This window comes from Hippocampus bargibanti, linkage group LG01 (assembly GCF_051943395.1).
Source record: "Hippocampus bargibanti isolate YZ-2025 linkage group LG01, ASM5194339v1, whole genome shotgun sequence".
NCBI classification, from domain to species: domain Eukaryota; kingdom Metazoa; phylum Chordata; class Actinopteri; order Syngnathiformes; family Syngnathidae; genus Hippocampus; species Hippocampus bargibanti.
In genome coordinates this window covers 32,595,900-32,619,589 of record NC_142734.1, presented here as the reverse complement: position 1 = coordinate 32,619,589, position 23,690 = coordinate 32,595,900, and the positions used below count along the sequence as shown (strand labels likewise).

Genomic DNA, 23,690 nt, shown 5'->3' with positions numbered 1-23,690 from the left:
GCAAAGTTAACTCATTCACTACCATTCCCGAATGTATTCGTTTTTTCATGCCTGGGTACCGATAAAGCGTTGGCCATCTCCTCTGGCAATGTTTTGTCTTTTCCACAAGTGTTTGCAGTGGGGTTAGTTTCTTCAGCCCACCCTCACAAAATCATAATGGTATCAAACTTCTGGTAGTCATCTTCCAAGAACAAGTTATGAGCTCGCGAATGAACATAAGCACAACACTCTGAATGCTTGTTTTGGGATCTTTCCAGTCAGTTCGCCCTCTCTTGAGGCCTCACTGCACTCACTGACTGACATTCTACTTAACCACATCATGATCATCATGGGATAAAAAAATATCATGGAATAGTTTTTGCGCATTACTGTCGATTAATTGCACTAAAACTAATTCAAATAATGTGGAAAAAAAACCACAACACAAATACAGATAAAATCAGAAATTATGTTTATTATCATATTTTGGGTGGGTGCGTGCGTGTGTGTACATGTGTATATGTGTGTGTTTCCACCGTCATAAACTGAAATGTGAGCCCAACCTCTTGGAGGTGGGGCTACAAGAATTGTGCTAGTGTGGCAAAGGTGAACATGTGTGCTGTACTGACTTACCAGCCAGTCCACTCCCCCCTCCACAAAGCCCCTCACTTTGCTGGCGTCACCGCCTCTTCCTCTGCTTTCTGGTTCGGCTGCCCCTCCCCCTAACTGCATTGCACACAGTTCATGTATGTGTGTGTACATTGTATGCATGGGGCCTTGCAAGTTGTGTTCCAATCTGTGTGAAAATAAGGAGTCAAGTAAGCGCATAGCAACTTGTTTGGAGACGTCGGTTGTCCTTCAAATTTGGCAATGAGAAAAAAAGTGCATCTCCTCTTAGCAGCCGATCCGTGCGTCCAAATGTAACTCAGTTTCCCTGCCGTCCCTCATTTTCCTCACTCTTCCTTACAAGCATTGTCACACCTATGTCACGTCTTTACTGCCAAGACTTGGCTGCAGGCAATCAGGGACTAATTTATGATTAGTAATTGACAGTCATATGTGGGGACTTGAACATGAAAATGGCGCCCAATATGTTAGGGTCATCGGCGAATTGCCCTAACACAATGCATGTTAATATTTTTGCTGGTTATTACCACTATACTTTTTTTTAAACATGCACTTACAGAAGAGTGGAGTTGTGTCTTATCAGAAAGACAAATCTTACAAAGTCGATCAAACAAGATCATGATTCAGTTTTACCATGTTTCCAGTTGAACCCTTAACCTTGTTACCGAAGGCAGCTCTGGAGTGGGCGGGGATGCTCCCTGTGTCAGTATGCCATGGAAATGGGGCGGAGGGGGGGGGGGGGTATTGAGAGCAGCAGGAGGAAGAGCAATCCAGCTCGGGAGGTTTGCGGCTTGCGGCAGGTTCGGGCGTCTTTCAGCGACCTGTGCTTTTAGAATTGTCCCAATGGCCTTTTGCCCGGACGTTTTACTCCCTGGTTCTTTCTACTATCTTTGACTGCTTTATGTCCCGTATGTGATAGTTGTCCGTGGTAAGCGCTTTGTTACAGCTTCAGCTGTTGTTGAAGCGCTATATAAATCAATATGTATTGTATTGTATTGTATTGTATTGTATTGTATTGTATTGTATTGTATTGTATTGTGCTGGCAGCAGTGCACTGAGCAAACTGAGCAAGATGCACAGATATGTCAGAGGAGTGAAAATTTATTATTATTATTATTATTATTATTATTATTACTAAGAATGTTAATTTGAGCAGATACAAATTCCGGTCTACTTCAGTGCTGCTGGTAACAGATATGTGTGTGGTGGAATGGTTGCCACTGCTACAGTTTAATTTGTAATTCATGATGATGATGATGATGATGATTATTATTATTTATTATTATTTGCAATAATAATATCACTATTTGTATTATAATCAATAAGAATACAAGTAATAATAATTATTAATGTCACTAATATATATTTGCACTAACTGTATTATTATCGATCATAATAATAAAAATAATACTTAATAATTAATACTAATAATAATACCAATTCATAATAACAATAATTATTATTATGATTATATTGCATTTTCACACAAATAAATATTTTTTTTATATACCGGTAGGTAATATATTACCCACAAATTATTTCCAGCAATCCAGAAAATACTTGTACGTCCTTTCTCTACGAATAATGATGTTACTTTCTGTACCTTTAAAGGACAACCGACATCACTTTTTTGTTTCCTAGCTGACATCAGAAAAACGTTTTATGGCATCTAAAATACCCAAAACACGCAGTATGATATTTTTAGTCAAATGCAAAACACCAATAAAAATGACTTAAAGTGTCCAAAATCTGCACACAAAAAAATCAACCCGGAAGTGGCCAGTTTTAGAAGGTAATGCGTCAACCCAAGACATCTTGCCTTGCTGGAGAATCAAAACAATGGCTTCAGATTTAGAGAATATGCTTTCTTGTTACTCATCCAGTTATGAATGTGATTCAAATAGTTCTGAATAGGAAAGCATACATGTTTGCAATCGATTAAATAATTTATTCGGTGCCATTTTGAGGTATCGGGAGGCGGGAAATGTAGCACCAAAAAGAGGCAGAAAATGGCGACAAAGCTCCGTGTAAGGAATTAATCAGCCCGTTTCCACAGGCTGATTAATTCCTTACATGGAGCTTTGTTGCCCTCTTCTGCCTCTTTTTGGTGCAACATGAAGTTTTCAGACCAAACAAGTACAGTAAAATGCATTGACGTGATGGAAGGACTGCTACAATTTTTTTTCGGTCAGGGGCGTTCCTTCAGTGACGTAACGTGAGGACTCGTCACCAACTCAAAAACAAGACTTCCGGAATATTCAGCGCAAATTACAAATTATGGACACAACTTGTCCGGAGATGTCGGTTGTCCTTTAAATTAAGACTTGAATGCGCTGATGTTTCTTTCCGTCTTGAGGTGTGTGGCGGGTCAAATAAGATGCGCGGTCGCCCTTCGTGGTACCCCCTTCACAGGGCCCCGCATTCAGCATGAGGGGTTATGTAAGTCGTTCAGCTGCCGGCCCTCCTTTCCGCCTTTGCCTCATGTTGACATTGTTCTTGAAAACGGCACACAGAGCGGGCCAGCCGGTAGTCAGTGAGTCAGTCAGTCACTGTGGCAGTAGTGCGATAGACAGGCTCGGCGTCAAACAAAACGTGGCGGAGCAACAATCACGACTCTTGTTGGCTTTCTCCACACTTCTCGCTGTGCCTACGGTGGAGCAGGTCAAGATATTGAAAGCAAGAGTTGGGCAGGGGGTAAAAGAGGTAAAGAAGAGGTGGAAAAAGCCAAGAAGAGCAGAGTAACCTTTTTCTTCACTCCAAAGTCATGCTGCTACTGGACGAATCCGAGTCGTTCACAGGTAGGTGACTCGGAACACACATTGCTGTCGCACAACTGAGATGGAACAAGTTTGTAAAAAAAAAGTCTTCCTGCCTTGGGATGCAAAGGTAAAAGACTTTTTTTCCATGTCAGGAAGCTTGGAGAAGACTTGACTAGAAAACCCCATTTGTATTTTAACCGGCTGTTTCGTAAATGCAACTAACTGTATTCCAATGCAATCCCGAGGCTAGAAAAATGCTTATTTCTGAGATTTTGGGGCGGGGAAAGTCATCTAGGTGGTACTAAAAGCCGCTTTGACATCTCAAATAACCCCATAGGACTGAAAAATATGTTGGCTGATAATTATGAAGTTACTTAACTGTGTTGTGTAACACTGGATCCATACCTACTTAAACATGCGACGTCTGTCATTTCTTTCCCTCTAACCCTCTTGGTTCTCTTCTAATCACTAGTTCCATACTTATTTTTCAAAATAACATTTTGAGACATTGTTTCAAGTTGTTTTTTTTGTGTGTGTGTGTTTTGGTCCCACGTGCACTGGCTCTCTCTCCTCCCGTGTTGTCAACCACGCTCTGATGGACTGTTTCTAGGGTTACGTGAAACAATGTCCGTTCGCGATTGGCTGTCGCGGTTTGACTCGGGCCAGGCTGCAAGTGTGTTGCTTTTGAAGGCAGGAAACCAGGGTTCATCAGACCAGTGGGTTAGCGGGGTAAGCGTGCGAGGCGGCCGCAGAAGTAATCCGGCGGCACCTGAGTCTAATTTAGATGAATGAACAGAGTAATCTTTTGGAATCTTCCATGAACCTAGGATAGGATGTTGTTTGATATGATGATTTACATGATATTGTGTATGGTGATGTTATTTGATGGGCAGATGGCTGGTTGAATGGTTAACACGCCACCATGCAGAAGAGCCCGGTTCAATTTATCTTCATGTGTGGAGTTTGTTTTTTTTCTCCAGGTACTGCGGTTTCATCCCACCTCCTCAAAACATGCACGGCAGGCTGATTAAACACTCCAAGTTGTCCCTTGGAGAGATTGTGAGAGGGATTTGTTTGTCTTTGTGTGACCTGTGATTGAGTGGAAACCAGTTCAGGGTGTCTCGAGCTCAATGGGACAGGGTCCATCACGCCCTCACAAACCTTGTGAAGATAAAGAATGTCAGAAAATAGATGGATGTTATGTGATGTGGTTTGGTAACAGCATTTCCTTTGACCACACAAAAGTTTGGGGTAACCCACTTGATACAATGTTTTTTTTTTTTTTGTCAAGCGTTTTATTTTATTTTATTTTTTTATGGTGCAGTGTAAAAGGACACGATGCGTTTTGTGGTTGCTTCTACCGCGTGGTCATGAGGAAAGGATGAAAGAACACCCTGCTTTACTTTCACCCATTATGGATGACGTTTACTTTCTTTCCCTTGTGTGGTCAGCATCTGCCTATTGTTGATAGTGTGTCGGGCTCAGAAATATTCACAGTTGGAAATGATGCTTTTTAAGAGCACTCCCGAGGTATCTGTGCTGCGCGCCTGACTCAGCTTCGCCGTAATTGCATGCCAGAAAGGAACAAGCTGTCCTATTCGGAACAGCGTGCATGTCTGAGTTGAATGTAGGGAGCACATAAAGTCTGAACTGCTTTCATAAGACTTCACCACGGGCTGCGATCAATACTGCTTATGTTACCCCAAATGTCCTTTTCAATTGAATATTGTCGCGGGCGTAGATCAGTGATCCTCTCATCTCACTCACTTTCATTCTCATCCTCTTCCCCGAGAGCAGCTTTGACATACTGGCCTACAAACAGCTCCATGTCGCTTCACCTGCTCTCTATCGTATGTTTTTGCTGTCTTTCTGTCACCTTTTGCTCTTGAGTTTTTTTGAGGAGTCTCTTCCTTCCCCCTTGCATCCTCTGCGGAGGATTTCGTAACACACCTGCTTCCACACTATTAAAAGGAGTCTTAATAACTCATTGAGCACAGGGTGTTATACAAGGTGTGTGTCTTTTTGAGTGTCTGTGTGTGTGTGTGTTATCTTTCGTAAGGCAAGTTACATAAAACATTTTATCTCGGTATGTCCAAAAGAAAATGATTTTATAGACTGGACAATCGTCTCTCGTCTGTGCGGCACAGACGAGAGATCCGACACTTTCTCGGCAATGCTCAGTTGAATCCAAATATGATTTTTTTTTATTGTGGTTGCCCCCCCCCCCCCCCAAGCCTTTATTTATACTGTATATTCATAATATGCTGCGTTGCATAGCTGTCAAGCTAAATACAGTATTGGCATCTTCAAAATAAAAACTGTAAAGTGTCCTTGAGAGTTTTGATAGGCGCATATAAATAAAGTGTATTATTGGATTGGATTTAGCTTTATTAGTCTCGCAGTGGAGACATTTACATTTCACAGCAGCAAAGTTAAAAAAGGAATATGAAAATTATTATTATTATTATTATTATTTATAATAATAATAATAATAATAATAATAAAATTGTTACCATAAATTCTGTTTGAATGACCAAACATTGCATCAATTTGTACCCTGAAAAAAAACATTTACCGTTCTGTGCTAACACTGCACTTCACTGTAATCATCATCATCTTGAAACATTCCATTCAGTAAAAAAAAAATAATAATAAATCATGAGTCTCCAAAACTACTATTGATTCAAATTCTCCAGGTCATTCCCCAAACTCTGTTTCTAGTCAGATCACTAAGAGCCACAAGTAATCCACACTCACACAATAAGCGGATGAGACAGCATGATAGGTGATGAACATGCAGACACTCATAACGTTGTGGCTGATAAACTTTCTTTTGCATGGAAACCTTCGACAGATCTATTTTTATCAAAACAGGCCTGCTCCAATGTAAATTTATATCAAACAAACAACAAAAATACCCCAACTAATGTCCATCAATGAACTACTAATGTCATAATGTTCGTGTTCAGCGCAAATGGTTGTATTTTGGAGGCCTACGGCTCGGGATTATTATTTTATAGGAACGCTGTTGTCCTTCATTTCTGACCCGTAATACAAGTTGACGAATAGAAAATGTCGAAATTCCTCATTTCTGTTCAATATGGCGAAAAAATAATTTAAAAAGTAATTACAGAGGACTTCCCGATGCAGGTTGTACTTAACCTTTCATGGTGCTGGATCAGGTCCTTTTTAAATGTCTTTTTTAAAATAGTGTTCATTGGTTGTCATGGTTACAGTAATAACAGCTTCCCATTCTCTTCTGTTAAAATCACCTTGCAGCTTCATGTTAGGTGAGCCTCTATTTTATTATGCAATTCTTTTTATATAAATGATCCGTTGGCTAGAACAACCGCAATCAATAAATTGCTTGACATCTCTTCGAGTAATAGAAAAGTGCACACACACACACACACACACACACACACACACACACACACACACACACACACACACACACACACACACACACACACACACACACACACACACACAATATGTGCCACTGTTTCATTGTGTCAAAAGTCAAGATGGTATGTTAGTGTGTCTGTGTGTGTGTGTGTATGTGTTTGTGTGTGCGTGCACGTCTGTGGTTGTGTAACAGCCAACGGCAACAGTTATATAAGCGCACTCAAGTCCCCCTCTGCGTCGCCATCGTTGGAGAGGAACGTTCTGTATGAGATTTGAACTCAAGACAGTGTGCATTCGTGCGTACACAAGTGCCAGACAGGGCGCGAACGTTTGAACGCCGGTGGCCTCTTTGGCACATTTGCGTTCATCTGTAACCCGACGTGGCTAATTTTAAGATGTTGGTCTGTATGAGCGGGTTGTCGTAGATGTAACATATTTTAAATTACACAAAATCATGCACTGGTCCTTTTCTTTGCCTTTTCCTGGAATGATTTAGTTTAGTGTGTGAAAATATGACATGGAGCGCCATTACTGAACTTGTTCGGGTTTTGGTTTTGCTTACACAGGGATCGATAAAGCGCTGGCCAGCATTTTCCCTTTGTACAGCCGCCCCCATTTCAAGCTCAGACAACTCCAGATGCGTATAATTTAGGAATTAACTCTTTTTTTTCTTCTGATGAAAGAAAAGAGCCTAAAGTTTATTATGCTGCATTGAATGTTTATGTCGTCCTAAAACTAGAAATCCTGTAGATCCTGCTGTTTGAGTGAAAATGACATAAAACCTGGCCTTTGAGTGGACACATTTTAGCACGTCTGGCCCTAATAGGCACTATGTTTTGATACTAAAATCTTGGATTAGGCATTGGTAATCTACCAAATCCATCAGGCACAACTGTTTTCAGCATGCACAAGATGGTGCACACATTTTTAATGCACAGTACTGCCACCTAGTGGACTGGAGTGGAGTACCATCCACTGGCACACGGTGGGGCTTCCCCCCATCAAATCAGACAGGCGAGCAAAATGAGGATGAATAAAATTTGCCACTTTCTGACTAAGCATATTGTAGCTGATTTTTTTTTTTTTTTTTTTTTTTTGTGTGTGTGTCATTCAGCGTGATGGCAGCGGCCGGTTTTGATCGCTCTCATCATCGTATGTATTTTACAGCGGAAGAAACTCCCACTCCAGATTGCAATCTTTAGTCATATATTGTCTGAATGTACACTTGAACAATGACATCAACTTTTGAAAAGCAGAAGATTGGCTACATTTGACTGTGTCCACTGAGGAAATGGGAAAGAAAAGCACCTCGACATGCCTCAATGGCTAGCCAGTTCATCGCGACTAGTCTTTGTTAATCATCAAAGACTGTATGAAATTCATTTGCCTCGTCACATTTCTCCTTTCCTCCCTGCGCCGACGCGTCTCAGCAAAAGACACTTATCTCACACATGTTCACACAAAAAGCACAAATTGTGGTTTGTCCTTTAGCCCTTTACCGAGAAGTTATGTAAACCCCAAACATATACGGAGATGTACTTACATAACATTTAGGTTGCTGAAGACATTTCGCTTTTCCCAGAAACGCCCCTAGCAAAAACACATAAAATGAAAAAAAAAATCTCACAATGGAGAAATTCCCAATTTAAAGCAGCAAAATGGTGAAAGTAAGAAAGTAGAAGACACAAATATAAATATCAGCATATTAAAAATGGATGAGTGGTGGTGAGTTCAGGTTTTTAGCACCGTATAGTCAACAGCCTGATAACATTCAGCCAGAACGAACAAGCACATACACACAGTACAGATTTTGTGGCCTCACATTCTTTGGATATCATAAATTACAATTTGTCTACAAGTCTCCAAGCCCGCCATTCTTCTCTGTGTTGAAACATATTTCTGTGTGTGTGTATTCTATCTATCTATCTATCTATCTATCTATCTATCTATCTATCTATCTATCTATCTATCTATCTATCTATCTATCTATCTATCTATCTATCTATCTATCTATCTATCTATCTATCTATCTATCTATCTATCTATCTATCTATCTATCTATCCATCCATCTGTCACACAAAAAATGTCTGTCCATCTGTCCATCCATCTATCCATCCATCCATCCAATGTTTTGAACGATGACCTCACTCTTATCTGCCCACGCCACTTCCTGTCCTTCCCTTCCGCATCTCGCTGAGTGCTCACCGTTAGATCCTGAAGAGAAGGACAGGAAGTGGAGTGGGTAGATGAAAGTGAGGTCATCGTTCACTATGTGTCTGTGTGTGTGTGTGTGCGTGGGCACGCGTGTGCTTGTGCGTGCGCACACGTCACTGTTCTGTCAGGTACTCGAATAAGGGGTGAATGGAAATTTGGAATGTTTCTGCAATATGTTCAATAATCCGACCCATTGTTATGTCTCTGCCACTATCTCAGACTGTGATAACGAAACGCGTCTCCTTGGCTGAAGCGATAACCTCGTACACACGGAGAACAAAGAAATAGTCTAGTTTTTCAGTCAATCAGAGCGTACTTACTTGAAAGTGTCAATCCAAGAACATGTTGAAGCCATATCACAAATTGCTCCTTGCCCAAACGTTTTACTGATACCGCCATAAAAACCGCTTTACTGGAAAAATAAATACCTTGCGAAATTATTTTCATCTTGACATAACTTTACTTATGCCATGGATATCTCTTTTTAGGACCGTTTAGAAATTCTAGTGCCTACAGCCATTCAAATATCTCCCCACGCACACGCACGAGACAGACTGGTGTTATTCAAGCGACCGCATTGTTTTGATTATGTATCATGGACAGGAGGGCTGTTTTTGTGCTCGTTTTTTTGCAAGGCATCTCGCCTCGGATTGTCCGCACATTCTTATCATCATGTGAATATTGTGGGTCCCCCAACTGATTAAATCAGGTATCATAAACATCGAAAGTGACTGTGACCAATGCCACTTGTGCGTGTGTTTGGCAGAACACCATCGTTCTGCACCGTCATCCCCGGCAGATTCCTGGCACTGCTTGTCCTCAGCGCATGTGTTTGTGTGCGTTTCCTGCTTTTCATTTCGTAATCCGGACGTATTTATGATCCAGCGCTTACATAAACCAGCGATCTAGTTCAGTGTGTTTTTGGCAGAGCAAATGAAAAGGGAGAAGCATTGTGGGAAAATGAGAAAGGTGAAAAAGAGAACGCAGATTCCATCTGTGTTGTTGGTCGAAGCAGAAACGTCCACAATTTCAGTCTCCTGGATACTTTTGGGAGGAATTTTAATTTATGAATGTGTCACTGTGAGTGTTAAACACTCAAAATGATCGTGGAAGCTCAGTTAGCCTCGAGGGTAACGTTATCCCAACCTTGACTAAGCCGAGACAGCCATTTAACTCATTCACTGCCAGACGATTTTCAAAAATGTGTCCACTCCAGTGCCAGGGTTTTTGTCATTTTCACTCAAATTGCAGGACCCACAGGATATTAAGTTTTAGGACTACATCAACACTCAATGCAGCGTAAAAAACCTTTGACTTTCTTCTTTAATCAGAAAAAAAGAGTTCATTCGTAGGTTACATGAGTTAACATTCGAAAAATCTCACGGCACACCGTCTCAGGAAAAAGAATATAAAAGGATGAAGAGTGAAATCACGTTTCAAAGGCAAAAAATGAACGCAATAAGTACAGCCAGAATTCAATATTACATGTTGGTTTTCCGAAATGCACTGCATCAACGTCACGGTTCGCTTTTGATTTGCATTTATTTTCAAATTCAAACCATTTTATGGTTTCAATGTAGACCCCCCCCCCGACACCCCTTATTTTATTTATTTTTATTTTATTTTATTTTATTTTATTTTATTGTGTTTTGTTTTGTTTAATTTTCTTTTATTTTTTATTTTATTATATTTTGCTTTCTTTTCTTTTCTTATTTAATGTTTTTTTTACCTATTTTATTTTTTAATTGTTTTTTTTTTTTATTTACCTATTCTTTCCTTTTTTCTGTTCCTCAGATCAATCCCACTGTGCCTCCTTCAGCTCCGAAAATGAGGCTCGTGGAGGTGAAACGGCAACATGGCAGCGTACCCCTCCACCATCTACCTCATTTTCCGGGGGGAGGCCAACAAAACTTGCGCCCTCAAAACACGTTTCGAGACCCCATTCTGGGGTCTGCGACCAAAGGACCCACCAACACTCCACCCTGACACAAAATAGAAAGAGAAGCTCCAAGCCCTCGCACATGAGACGGAACATTCGGTAAGTAAATTCTACCAGAGAGACGTTTATGATTATTCAGAATTGAGCCTGTTTGTCAAACATTTGTGTCCACTGAATGAAGTCAAGTTGTCATGTTTCCGCTCTTGTCATCGTAGGAAGTTCCTGAAGGAGCATCAGTTGGAAGCGGGCACCAAAAACGCTCAGCAGGAGGAGCTTGAGAGAAGGCGACGTCTGGGTAACCAGAGAAAGCAAGAATTCCCCATACCACTGCTGCCTGAATATCAAACCGGTGTGTCCTTGCCTTCCGTATCCGTTCATTTCCAGTACTTGTTCAGTGTCCTTGAGAGTTTTGAAAGGAGTTCATAAATTACATTTATTATTATAATCCATATTAAACCAGATGACCACCATTTTTTTATGGTATTTATTTTTAATCCAGACAAACTTTGAAGTGTGACCACATTTAGAACACAAAGCATTGATCTGTTATGCTTATTTTACCAATGCCTTTGTGCAGGTGATGTAACAAAGCATGTGTCATCATCATCATCTCCGTCGTCGTCGTCAGTGTCGCAGCAGGAGATGAGACAGGAAGTCATCTGCCTGGAGTCCAGTAGCACCGGCACATGCCAGGACGTAAAGACCGACATATGTGCCTCCACCATTGAGCTCACACACAAAGCAGGTCAGAGAGAGCGAGACACATGTGCGTTCACATGCACACACATCCACACACACACGCGAACACACACACACACACACCCGGGAGGTGCCAGAATGCATCCGCGGGGGTTGCCATGATACCCTGGATGAAATCGACAATTTTGGGGGGATAATGGTCGGGAAACCGGAAAAAGTGACAAATTCTGAAAATGAAGAAGTCATTGTGTTTATTGGCATTAGGGATAATGCTAACTAAGCCTTATAGCTGTAAAGTAAACCAATTATCATAATAATGACTTAATATATATAATCGAGATTTTTTTTTATTCGTTATTTGTATTTTATGGCATTTTAATTTGTCAGTTATGTAAATAAAGGAGTTTGCATGTTCTCCCCGGACCCGTGTGGGTTTTCTCCGGGTCCTCCGGTTTCCTCCCACACTCCAAAAACATGCATGGCAGGCAGATTGACCACTCCAAATTGTCCCTAAGTGTGAGAGTGAGAGCGACTGTTGTACGTCTTTGTGTGCCCTGCGATTGGCTGGCAACCAGTTCAGGGTGTCCCCCGCCTCGTGCCTGAAGACAGCTGAGATAGGCTCCAGCACCCCCCGCGACCCTAATGAGGAATAAGCAGTACGGAAAATGGATGAATGGATGGATTAAATACAGGATGTTTTTGTTACTTATGCATTATTATTATGATATCAATATTGCTTTTCATCAATTCTGGAAGGGGGTGTGAGAACGGGTTGGTGAATTGAATGCGGTGCGAAAAAGGAAAAAGCTTACGAAATACTAGTCTACGCTGTGTGTGTGACGTAGGAAGGTAAACGTCGACGTCGATTGGCTGCCGCGACACTTCTAGTTAAATTTATCGCGATTATGAGTGATGAACAGTTCGTTTTTTATTCTCAATAAATCAAAAACGTAACCATATTGCATCACTTATAAATCAAATATTCTACAGATACGACAAGAAAGAAAGTCGGAAATATACCGTAAATACAGATTGCTGAAGTAGTCAGTTTAATAGCATTAATTAATATTTCTATTGATGTGGTGCCAAGCATCTTTTCGCCACACAGGATTCTGACCAAATTCACACCAAAACGGGCGCCATATTATAACCGCATGGCACTGTAACGAGCCCATTGTTCAATAACTTCTCTGCACGTCATTGTCTTTGTAAAAACTAGCTCCAGTTCCTGTTTTGGAAATCATTCTATCTATTTTTGTACATCATAGGTAAGTTACATCATGTACACTTCCTTTATTCACAGAGTCACTTTCTCACGAGCACATGTACATACGCTTTCACGCACACTTGATTCAGTTGGTGACACACAGAATAGGGGGGGGGGGGAGTCAGTAGTCATAAAAGGCAAATGGCATCAAAAGAGGAAGGGGGCAGTGTGTAAAGCAGTAAGATGATGCGATGAGTGATAGGAGAAGTAGATCAGGTTCAGAGCAATCAAGCTGGCTAATCCGAGTTGGGAACCAGAAGACGCACGCACACACACACACACACACACACACACACACACACACACACACACACACACACACACACACACACACACACACACATGCAGTGCACCACCGTGGCACGGTGACATTTCTAGTTAGGGTTGCATAACCAGTCTCCCCCCGCCACTCTAATCCTACTTGTATAACCAGACATTCATTGCAGTTATATAAGATTTCTCTCTTGCTTCATTTCGTCTCCCTCGTCCTCCATTATTTTTGTACGCACACACACGCGCACGCAAACACACACACGTCTTCGTTTAACGTTCTCACAGACTTGTGTAATACCAATCATTTGATGTTCTTTTTATTTTTCCGAATTAAATAGGGATGTTGGTCTTGTAGACACACAAACAATCGTTCTCATATACTGGCGGTATATGAGGACGCACATGCAACAAGTTTATTGGAGTCACTTTGGTCATCCCCGTTTGTATCTACTAGTCCTCATCAGGAAATGGTCAAATTGTTTAAACTATTTATCTAAATGCGTTTATTTTGACAGATGCTTTTGTTTGTTTTGAACTAGGGGTGTCAAACTGGTTTGGATTAAGGACCACATTTGAGTTATGAGTCGCCTCAGGGGGCTTGTTGTACCGGTGAAACCACATAGTGGAAACAAATAATCGTTAGAGGTGTAACGGTATGCCAAAAATGTTTACCTTTGGACTTTACGTTCATAGATTGCTACAGGAAATACACAAAATACTAACCAAAATCTAAAAACCATCAGTAGTCTGTGACGATTGATCACTCTGTTTAGACCAGGGGTGTCAAAGTCATTTTTTTGCCGCGGGCCACATTGTAGTTATGGTTTCCTCTCGAGGGCTGTTATGAATTTGGGGAACCCATTAGAATGTTTAAATCCCTTCAAATATTAAATATAGAGCACACAGCAAATTAATGAATAACTCGTTTTCAAATCTGAAGTCAAGAATAATGACTTTTATTGTGGTTGACATCCAAAAATATGAAATTTTGGCTCAGATTTTATCAATCATCATGGAATTTAACAAGTTTGATTTGCTTTCGCAGGCCGAAAAAAATGATGTGGCGGGCCGGATTTGGCCCGCGGGCCTTGACTTTGACACCTGTGGTTTAGACATTAACGAATGATTTGTCTCTTGTACCTATTTGATGGAAATTGTGCTGCGATTGGCTGGCAACCGGTTCAGTGTTTCCCCCGCCTACTGCCCAAAGACGGCTGGGATATGCTCCGGCACCAATCCTTATGAGGATAAAGCGGATTGGAAAATGGACGCATGCATTGATATATGAATTTTATTTCATGAAACCTTGACTGCGGGTGGTGATAAAGAATGAGGGACGCATGCCTGTAGATCCGTGGTGCGTCTCATTGAGATGTTGCGTCCCTCTGGCCACTATACCGGTCGTCTCGCTTTGTTAATATGTTCTATGTCGTACCACTCATGTTACATAATTGTCATTGCATTTGGTGATCATTTTCATGATAGAAGACTCGTTTTAAATGTACAGTAAAGTCTCGTTATATCGATATTCAAGGGAGTCCGAAAAAATATCGATATAACCGGGACTATCGATATATCCGACCCTGTTTGCATGTAATTTTCTCCGTGCGTGCATAGAAATAGTATCGATATAACCGGGACTATCGATATATCCGATATCGATATAACGAGACTTTACTGTATTTCTATATACATATACTTGCACTATTCACATATGCATAGCCAGCAAGTGGAAACGGATAATAATGACCATTAGCAAAATCGAATGAGAAAAAAAAATAATTATAGATCCACTAGAGACATTTTTAATGCAATTTCTAGCTAGATTGCAGCGAAAATGTCTTCCCTCCCTCACGCCAAAGCTTCTTCTTTGTAGATTCGATTAATTTGAGCCAACGTGACGACGACGACAGTATCAACAGTAAATCTGCCCGCCATGGTATAAAGTGTGAGCAAAGTGGCATGCACGTCAACGACGACTTCAATCGTCCGGATGGTCAAGGACGGGTACTGGTCAACTTGAACCATCCCACAACAGAAACGGATATTTTCCTCGCACCTCAGCTGGCGCGTGCAGTCAAACCTCACCAGGTCCTGATTGACTCTCTCATTTGATTTTTTTATTTCTAATGAGGAAATACTAATTTAGTTAGGTTTGTGTCATTCATTTCAGATTGGCGGAATTCGTTTCCTGTACGACAACTTGGTGGAGTCTGTGGAGCGTTTCAGCAGCAGCGGCGGGTTCGGCTGCATCCTGGCCCATAGCATGGGCCTTGGCAAAACGCTCCAGGTCATCTCCTTCATTGACGTTCTCTTCAGATATACGAAGGCCCACACCGTGCTCGCCATTGTCCCCGTAAGTACCTCCTAGAATCACTTTTAAATATTACTCAAGAAATAAGATGAGCTGAATGTTGGTTTGCTTGTGTGGGGTTTCTCCAATTTCCTCGGACCTACCAAAAATATGCTTCTTAGTTTCAGTGAAGGCCCTTTAGGTATGAATGCAATCGTGACTGTTCTATCTATCTATCTATCTATCTATCTATCTATCTGTCTATCTATCTATCTATCTATCTATCTATCTATCTATCTATCTATCTATCTATCTATCTATCTATCTATCTATCTATCTATCTATCTATCTATCTATCTATCTATCTATCTATCTATCTCTCTCTCTGTCTGTCTGTCTGTCTTAAAATATGTTTTAATATATATATATATATATATATATATATCTATATATATTATAATATATATATATATATATATATATATATATATATATATATATATGTGTGTATGTATGTATGTATGTATGTATGTATGTATGTATATATATATATATATATATATATGTATGTATGTATGTATGTATGTATGTATGTATGTGTGTGTGTGTGTGTGTGTATATGTATGTATATGTATATGTGGCAACCCCTTGAAGGGAAAAGCCGAAAGGAAAATAATATATATATGTATATATATTTATTGTATTATTTATGTATTTACATATGTAAAAAATAAGAAGCAAAAGGTGCAAATGTAATAAAACAACCTTGCATGATTTCTCCTGCAGGTGAACACTTTGCAGAACTGGCTGGCAGAGTTTAACATGTGGGTCCCACAGGCCGGGGACTTGCCCCATGATAGCGACCATCGTCTGATGAGGCCTCGCAACTTCAAGGTTCACATCCTCAACGATGAACACAAGTTAGTTTATTTCTTTTTTTCTTTCTTTCTTTTTTATTTATTTGTTTATTTATTTAAACAGACAAACCTTTGACCTGAAATGTGGCGTGACAACACTGTACATCTGATTTCATTGTATATGTATGGGGGAGGTGCGCTGATTACCACTCCCTTTAACTTTTGGTGTCCATTTTTGATGTTTGAGAGCCCCAAAAAATGTCCAGTATTCTCTGTGCTTATCCAGAAACACCACCTCCAGGGCCAAGGTGGTAGAGAACTGGGCCCAGGACGGAGGTGTTCTGCTCATGGGCTACGAGATGTACCGCCTCTTGTCGCTCAAGAAGAACTTAGCGTCCGGGAGAAAGAAGAAGAGCAAGAAAACTACAGGGACTGTCGCACATGACTTGGATGAGGAGAACCGTCACCAGAAATTGAGCATAGGTAAGGGAAATGAATGGAAGGTGGGAAGAGGTGGAATTAAAACAAGATTTTAAACTGATAAATATGCCCCTCCAGCTATCGAGAGAGCTTTGGCCAGGCCTGGTCCTGATGTGGTGATTTGTGATGAGGGCCATCGCATTAAAAACTGCCACGCCAGCACCTCTCAGGCCCTGAAGAACATTCGAACCAAGCGCCGCGTGGTCTTGACAGGATATCCACTTCAGAACAACCTGATAGAGTACTGGTGCATGGTTGACTTTGTTCGGCCTAACTTCCTTGGTAAATCAATTATTTTGTTTTGAATGTATTACTTCTGCTTTTTTTTCTTTATCTTCTTATAGTTGATCCTCAGAATGTGTCATTTTTGTTTTGTTTTTCAAAGCGTCTATGTATACGTTTCAGGTTCGCGGCAAGAATTCAGTAACATGTTTGAGCGTCCCATTCTGAATGGCCAATGCATGGACAGCACACCCCAAGACATGCAGTTAATGAGGTACCGGAGCCACGTCCTGCACAGTCTGCTAGAAGGCTTCGTACAGAGGTGAGACAGCTGCCCGAGACTTATCTCACATATGTGATGAGCTTTTTTGTCAACTCACTGAAGAAATAGAGAGAGGAAAGAGAGAGATGGGTGGGTGGGAGAGAGAGGGGGCGAAGACAGAGGGAGGGAGAGCGAGAGAGATGGAGGGAGAGAGATGGAATGTGAGAGAGAGAGAGCTTGTTATCATCAGTCTGCAAAGAAGCAGAAAAAGTTGTTCAAATTGTATGAGAAACATTCCGTTGGATATTTTAAATGAAATAATCGAACTGTTCTGAGCACCACCAAAAGGCCTCAAATGTTAAATGAAATTAATTCATCTGTGTGGACAATTCAGAATTCCGACCCTCAAAAATGATTAATCTCAAATGCTTGTTTTTAATTTATTGGCAAAATGACCATATTCTGATTACGATGTGTTTCCAGACGAGGCCACGATGTGCTGAAAGACCAGCTTCCCTCTAAGGAGGAACATGTGATCCTGGTGCGTTTGTCTCCACTCCAAAGGGCGCTCTACACGGAGTTCATGACCGCTTCAAAGAGGCAGGAAACACCGGCTGGCTCAGTCTCAACCCACTCAAAGCCTTCTGCGTATGCTGCAAGGTGAGACAAAACACATTTTGAACGTTTGGTTTAAATTGCCTCGATACCAAAGGTGCTTGAGCTAGGAACTTTGGAAGGATGACTATATTTTTAAGTCGGTGTTGTCTGTTACATAATATATAGAGTACATGGGGAAAGTCAATAAGATTGCTTAACTGTCCATGTTTTGACGTTCCTGTTGTGTTTATTATTTTGCTTTGTGTTGACTATTATGTGAAGCACTTTGTGAAGCTGCAGCTGCTTTGAAAGCGCTATATAAATTAGGATGTATTGTATTGTATTCTTCCTAATGGAGGGAATGAATAGTGTACATTCACAAAATGTGTCATTTGAATTGCATACCAAGGAGTCAAAAATGTCATATCACGTTTAATCAGATTAACATCTATTGTTCATGCAAAAAAATGCTTCATACAGTATATTAATGTTGCTTCACAATGTGATTTCTTTTTTTAGATTTGGAACCATCCAGATGTGCTCTATGAGGCCTTACAGAAGGAAAACCTGGCTAGTGACCAGGACTTGGACCTTGAAGATATGACCTCAACTGCACCTCCACGATGTTCCGCTACAGCCAAACAGAAGCCAAATCCCTTGGAAAACCCCAACCCAATTGGGGGGATGAGTCTTACCCATTTGCAGGAAAGGGCCAATCAGGTCATCACATATGAATGGGTACGTACATGCGAAAGAGGGCGACAGAATTTTTTCGTTTTGTGATGTTTTTGTTTTTTGTTTTTTTCCTTGAACCCTATTTTGATAGCAATAATTTTTAGTGGATATAATTCTGAGGTGATCAGCAAGCTCTTTGTACTTTTAAATAACAAAAAAGTAGACAGTAATACAATGTACTCATTGCCTTTTGAATCAGCCTGACTCATAACTTTATGTGGTTGCGATTCTGGGCTTCCATAGGCCAAGGACATAATGTGTGATTACAAGCCCGGCATTCTGGAGAACTCTGCAAAAATGGTTCTTCTGTTCCACCTGATTGAGGAGAGTGTCACAAAGGGAGATAAACTTCTAGTTTTCAGGTAAAATGCTGAGAAAATACATTTGTGACTGGTCCTTTTTTTTTTTGGTGCACGGATTTGTTCCTTGTCGCTGCTTTTATTTGGAATCCCATGTTTACCATCTAATCACAGTCTTTTATTTCTGTATCCTACAGTCAGAGTTTGTCAACCCTCACTGTGATTGAAAGTTTTCTGGCTAACAGGCCAGTACCGCATTCTCCCAGCACCTCCAGCAGAGATGCGGCCAAGCAGAACTGGGTCAGAAATCTCAACTATTACAGTGAGTGGTGGTGTTTTAATACCTGTAACCCATGGGTGTCAGTCATTTTTTGCCGTGGGCCACATTGTAGTTATGGTTTCCTCTCGAGGGCCGTTATGAATTTGGGGAACCCATTAGAATGTTTAAATCCCTTCAAATATTACATATAGAGCACACAGTAAATTAATGAATAACTCGTTTTCAAATCTGAAGTCAAGAATAATGACTTTTATTGTGGTTGACATCCAAAAATATAAAATTTTAGCTCCGATTTTAGCAATCATTATAGAATTTAACAAGTTTGATTTGCTTTCGCGGGCCGAAAAAAATGATGGGATGGGCCGGATTTGGCCCGCGGGCCTTGACTTTGACACCTGTGCTGTCAACACTTGCTCTGTCTCTATGATTTCTGGGTAAAGATTTACTCAAAGAGTGGACAGTTTGTTTTGAATGAAACAGTGATGTTTTACGCATGAGGTGCAAGAAGTACATTTTGATTTACAAGAAAGAAAGAATTGTGGCTAGTACATGCTAATGTCAATTTTAATGCATTGACGTTGACGTTTGGCAATAGTAATGAGCACTGCCGCCTGCTGGTTCTTTATAGGAACATAGTTTCAATGCGAGGCTTTTGTGATTTTAATTTAACCTCTCAAGATAAATTACAATAGTCACGTTTTGTCATTTTGAAAACCCATTCTGTAATAGCTGCATATGCTGTTTCATAAAGGGCGAACAATCGTAATTTAGATCCCTTTGTCCAAATTTCTCATCCACATTATTTACACATCTCACAAGGACATAACATGTAAAAAAGCACCCTTATGCCATGTGTATAGTTTTGTTTGGATTTTGTGTAAACCTTAACAAGCTAACAGTACCTTTACATTGAAGGTGATTGCCATAAATAAATGCTACAGTGAAGATTATTATATTAGTTGTTTCACATATCTGTTGTGGCTTTGTGGTGGTTTTGAAGGACTGGATGGAAGTACAACTGCCTCAGAGCGAGAAAGATTAATTAACCAATTCAATGATCCCAACAACACCTCAGCGTGGCTCTTCCTGTTGTCAACCAGGTAAGGCAATGACACAAACACTTGTATACCCACGTTGATGCTATCGTGTATTGTTCTGGTGGCTTTAACTGGAATGTGCACCTTCATGGGCTTTCAGGGCAGGTTGTCTGGGAGTCAACTTGATTGGAGCAAACCGTGTCGTGGTTTTTGATGCCTCATGGAACCCATGCCATGATGCCCAGGCCGTTTGCCGTGTCTACCGCTATGGTCAGAGAAAGCAGTGTCACGTCTACAGACTGGTGTGTGATTTCACGATTGAGAAAAAAATATATGACCGCCAGATCTCCAAACAGGGCATGTCCGGTGAGTGCGCAGTCAGTAAATTAGCATATTGTCATGTGCTAGTTTTTTTTTCTTCTTAACTCTTCCTTCTGCATCATTCAGACCGAGTGGTGGATGATCTGAACCCTGTGCTGACCTTCAGCAGGAGAGAGATGGAATCTTTTCTTCACTTTGACGAAGGAGAACCAGAGCCCTGCCCAGTACAGCAGGTTCTTCCTCAGGACAGCATGGATTGTGTCCTCGGGAAGGCGTTGTGCCTCTTTCCACACCTCATCACCAAGGTAGATGAACAGGGATTAACAGCACTTTCCTAATTTATTTGCCCTAAATTATTCATATTGACTGTTTTTTAATCTCATAATTTTGACTCCTTCCTCTAATATCTGCTTCATCCCTGGTTAAACAGATCATTTAATTCTACCCTCGATATGAATATATTGAAAGGGAATCGATATTTGGTTCAGTTTTGTGTCTTTAAAAAATACAATAAAAAACATCCCACGCATGTTTCCATCATAGCTCATATATCTTATTGGAGTCGTGCCGGGTTCAAATTCATGCTTATAAGTTATCAAATATTCTCAAATTTGTATGCTTGGCCCATGTGTGTGTCCGTGTCTCACCTCCCCTTCTTTAATTCATTGCAGCAACCGTTCCCCCACGAGTCTCTGCTTCTGGATCGCAGAGAGCTGAAACTGAGCACCGCTGAAAAGAAGGCTGCAAAAAAAGGTTACGAAATAGAGAAAAGGGCATCTGTGCCATACACTCGGCCTTCCTATGCTCACTACTACCCAGCAAGTGACCAGAGCCTCACCAATATCCCCGCCTTCAGCCAGAGAAACTGGTTTGTAATTCAAAATATTCATAACCCATTATAATGTTTGTTTGTATTTATTTGTTTATCTGTGTATTTATTTATTTGTTTATCTGTGTTTATTTGTATATATGTGTTTAATTATTTGAATTTATTTATCTATTTATTTGTTTATTTATTTTAAAGGACAACCGACGTCTCCAGACAAGTTGTGTCCATAATTTGTAAAATGGCTTCAAATGACTTCTACTGAGCGTATTTTACAAAGATTCCACCGCATATAGCTATATTTTATGTTTTAAGACTCTCGCTGAATATTCAGGAAGTCTTGTTTTTGAGTTGGTGACGAATCCGTACGTGACGTCACTAAAGGACCGCCCTTGACCGTAAAAATGACACATTGTAGCGGTCCTTCCATCACCTCAATGTATTTTGCTGTACTTGTTTGGTCTGGGGACCTCGTGTTGCACCCAAAAGCCGCCAGAAGGCCAGAAGAGGGCATCCAAGCGCCCTATAAGGAATTTATCAGCCTGTGTAAACAGAGGTGACCACAGGATGTCGCCATTTTGTGCCTCTTTTTTTGGGTGAGACAGTTCCCCCCAATGTTGCCTCAAAATGGCACAAATAAATTATTTAATCGATTGCAAACATGTATGATTTCCTCTTCAGAACTATTTGAATCATATTCATAACTGGATGTGTAACAAGAAAGCATATTCTCCGAATCTGAAGCCATTGTTTTAATTCACTAGCAATGCAAGACGTCTTGGCGTGACATCACGAACTGGGGGCGGGACTTTCTGAAAATGCCCAATTCGCAGCTCAATTTTTTTGCAGATTTTGGACACTTTAAGTCATTTTTATTGGTGTTTTGTATTTGACTAAAAATATCATACTGCGTGTTTTGGGTATTTTAGATGCTATAAAACGTTTTTCTGGTGTCAGTTAAAAAACAACAAAGTGACGTCGGTTGTCCTTTAACTATCCATTACATTGATCTAAAATCGTAAATGCATTATAATCATGAGAAGTCATCATCATGATCTGGTTAAATTCAATTATCCAAACTATTCTCAGGCGACCGCCCCACACTGAGGACAAAATGGCAGCCAGTGCCCGACCGATCCAGACCGCTCCAGTTGTTGCCGTACCTGGCCAGGAATCTGGAGGCCCAGCTTCGATTTCCAAAGACTCATCGGCGTCTAGCCTCGGAGGGTTTCCTGTCAACTGCTTGCAGAAAGCCGGAGTATTTGTGCAGAAAATCATCACGACCACAGGTAGATTTTGGTTATGCCTTATATTGAGTGCAACTATAGTTTTTCCTCCACAAAAAGCACATTATTACCAATATTGTATATTGTTTCTCTTTTAGATATGGTCATTCCAGGCACTAATAGTTCCACAGATGTCAAGGCCGTTATTACTGCAGGAGAGAGCATCCACGTCATTAGAGGCACCAAAGGTAATCAATCCTTCTTGATTTCAATTTTGGTACTTGAAGCTTATACAGTGATACCTCAGCTTTCGACCATAATCCGTTTCAGAAACCATTTGTTCAAAAACCGAAACAGCACTTTCCATTAAAATCAATGTAAAAAATCTTAATCCGTTCAAAATCTAGAAAACAACTTTTTAACTATTTCATCGCATAAACCGGATAAAAACTTAATAATAGAGCAGGCCATGTGTGTAAAATTCTATAAAAACAAACTTATTTTCACCATTTTTTAACATCAACATTCATATCTGTGCATAAAAATCTCTCTATCTTTCTGCCACGGGGCGTGTTGGCACCTATTCCAGCTGTCTTTGGGTAAACACAGGGCACATTAACTTTTCAAACCATCCTCCGCTTGCTTTAAAATCATACTATTCAGGAGATCTTAACCAAATATGTCAGCATTTTCGCAAAAATAAAACAACAATATTAATGCGTCAGCCAAAATAAGACAATGAGGAAGACGTGACATAGAAGGAAGTGACGTATAAGGAAGCAGAGGGTAGTCGAGTGATGCATTCAGATGCACTCAGTTTGGTTGACAACCAAATTTCGGTTGTATACCGGGGCATAAAAAAATCGGACATTTTTGGTTGAAAACCGAATGGGATGAGAACCGAGGTTCGACTGTATTTGATTAGTCTTGTCAAATAAGAATTTCGTCAACTTTAAGGTAATCTGTTTGTTTGTTTTTTGTCGATATTAGGAACCTACATCAGGACATCAGATGGACGAATATTTGCGATCAGAGCAGCGAACAAACCGAAGATGTCAGATGAGAATACTGTGATACCACCGAAAGGTA

General features: G+C 40.6%; 1 protein-coding gene across 1 annotated transcript in view; it reads left to right on the top strand.

Moving 5' to 3' along the window:
* The window catches only part of LOC148903949 (helicase ARIP4-like), a 39,816-nt gene that overhangs the window by 11,750 nt on the left and 4,376 nt on the right, over nucleotides 1-23,690 (top strand). Inside the window, 21 exon segments of the mRNA XM_089011619.1 lie at nucleotides 10,783-11,026; nucleotides 11,143-11,276; nucleotides 11,505-11,672; nucleotides 15,043-15,257; nucleotides 15,340-15,522; nucleotides 16,246-16,379; nucleotides 16,603-16,799; nucleotides 16,875-17,078; nucleotides 17,202-17,340; nucleotides 17,764-17,864; nucleotides 17,867-17,940; nucleotides 18,397-18,615; nucleotides 18,856-18,974; nucleotides 19,109-19,233; nucleotides 20,192-20,291; nucleotides 20,389-20,594; nucleotides 20,676-20,854; nucleotides 21,221-21,417; nucleotides 22,465-22,664; nucleotides 22,760-22,849; nucleotides 23,592-23,687. Of these exon segments, the coding sequence (XP_088867745.1) occupies nucleotides 10,783-11,026; nucleotides 11,143-11,276; nucleotides 11,505-11,672; nucleotides 15,043-15,257; nucleotides 15,340-15,522; nucleotides 16,246-16,379; nucleotides 16,603-16,799; nucleotides 16,875-17,078; nucleotides 17,202-17,340; nucleotides 17,764-17,864; nucleotides 17,867-17,940; nucleotides 18,397-18,615; nucleotides 18,856-18,974; nucleotides 19,109-19,233; nucleotides 20,192-20,291; nucleotides 20,389-20,594; nucleotides 20,676-20,854; nucleotides 21,221-21,417; nucleotides 22,465-22,664; nucleotides 22,760-22,849; nucleotides 23,592-23,687 (3,324 nt within the window).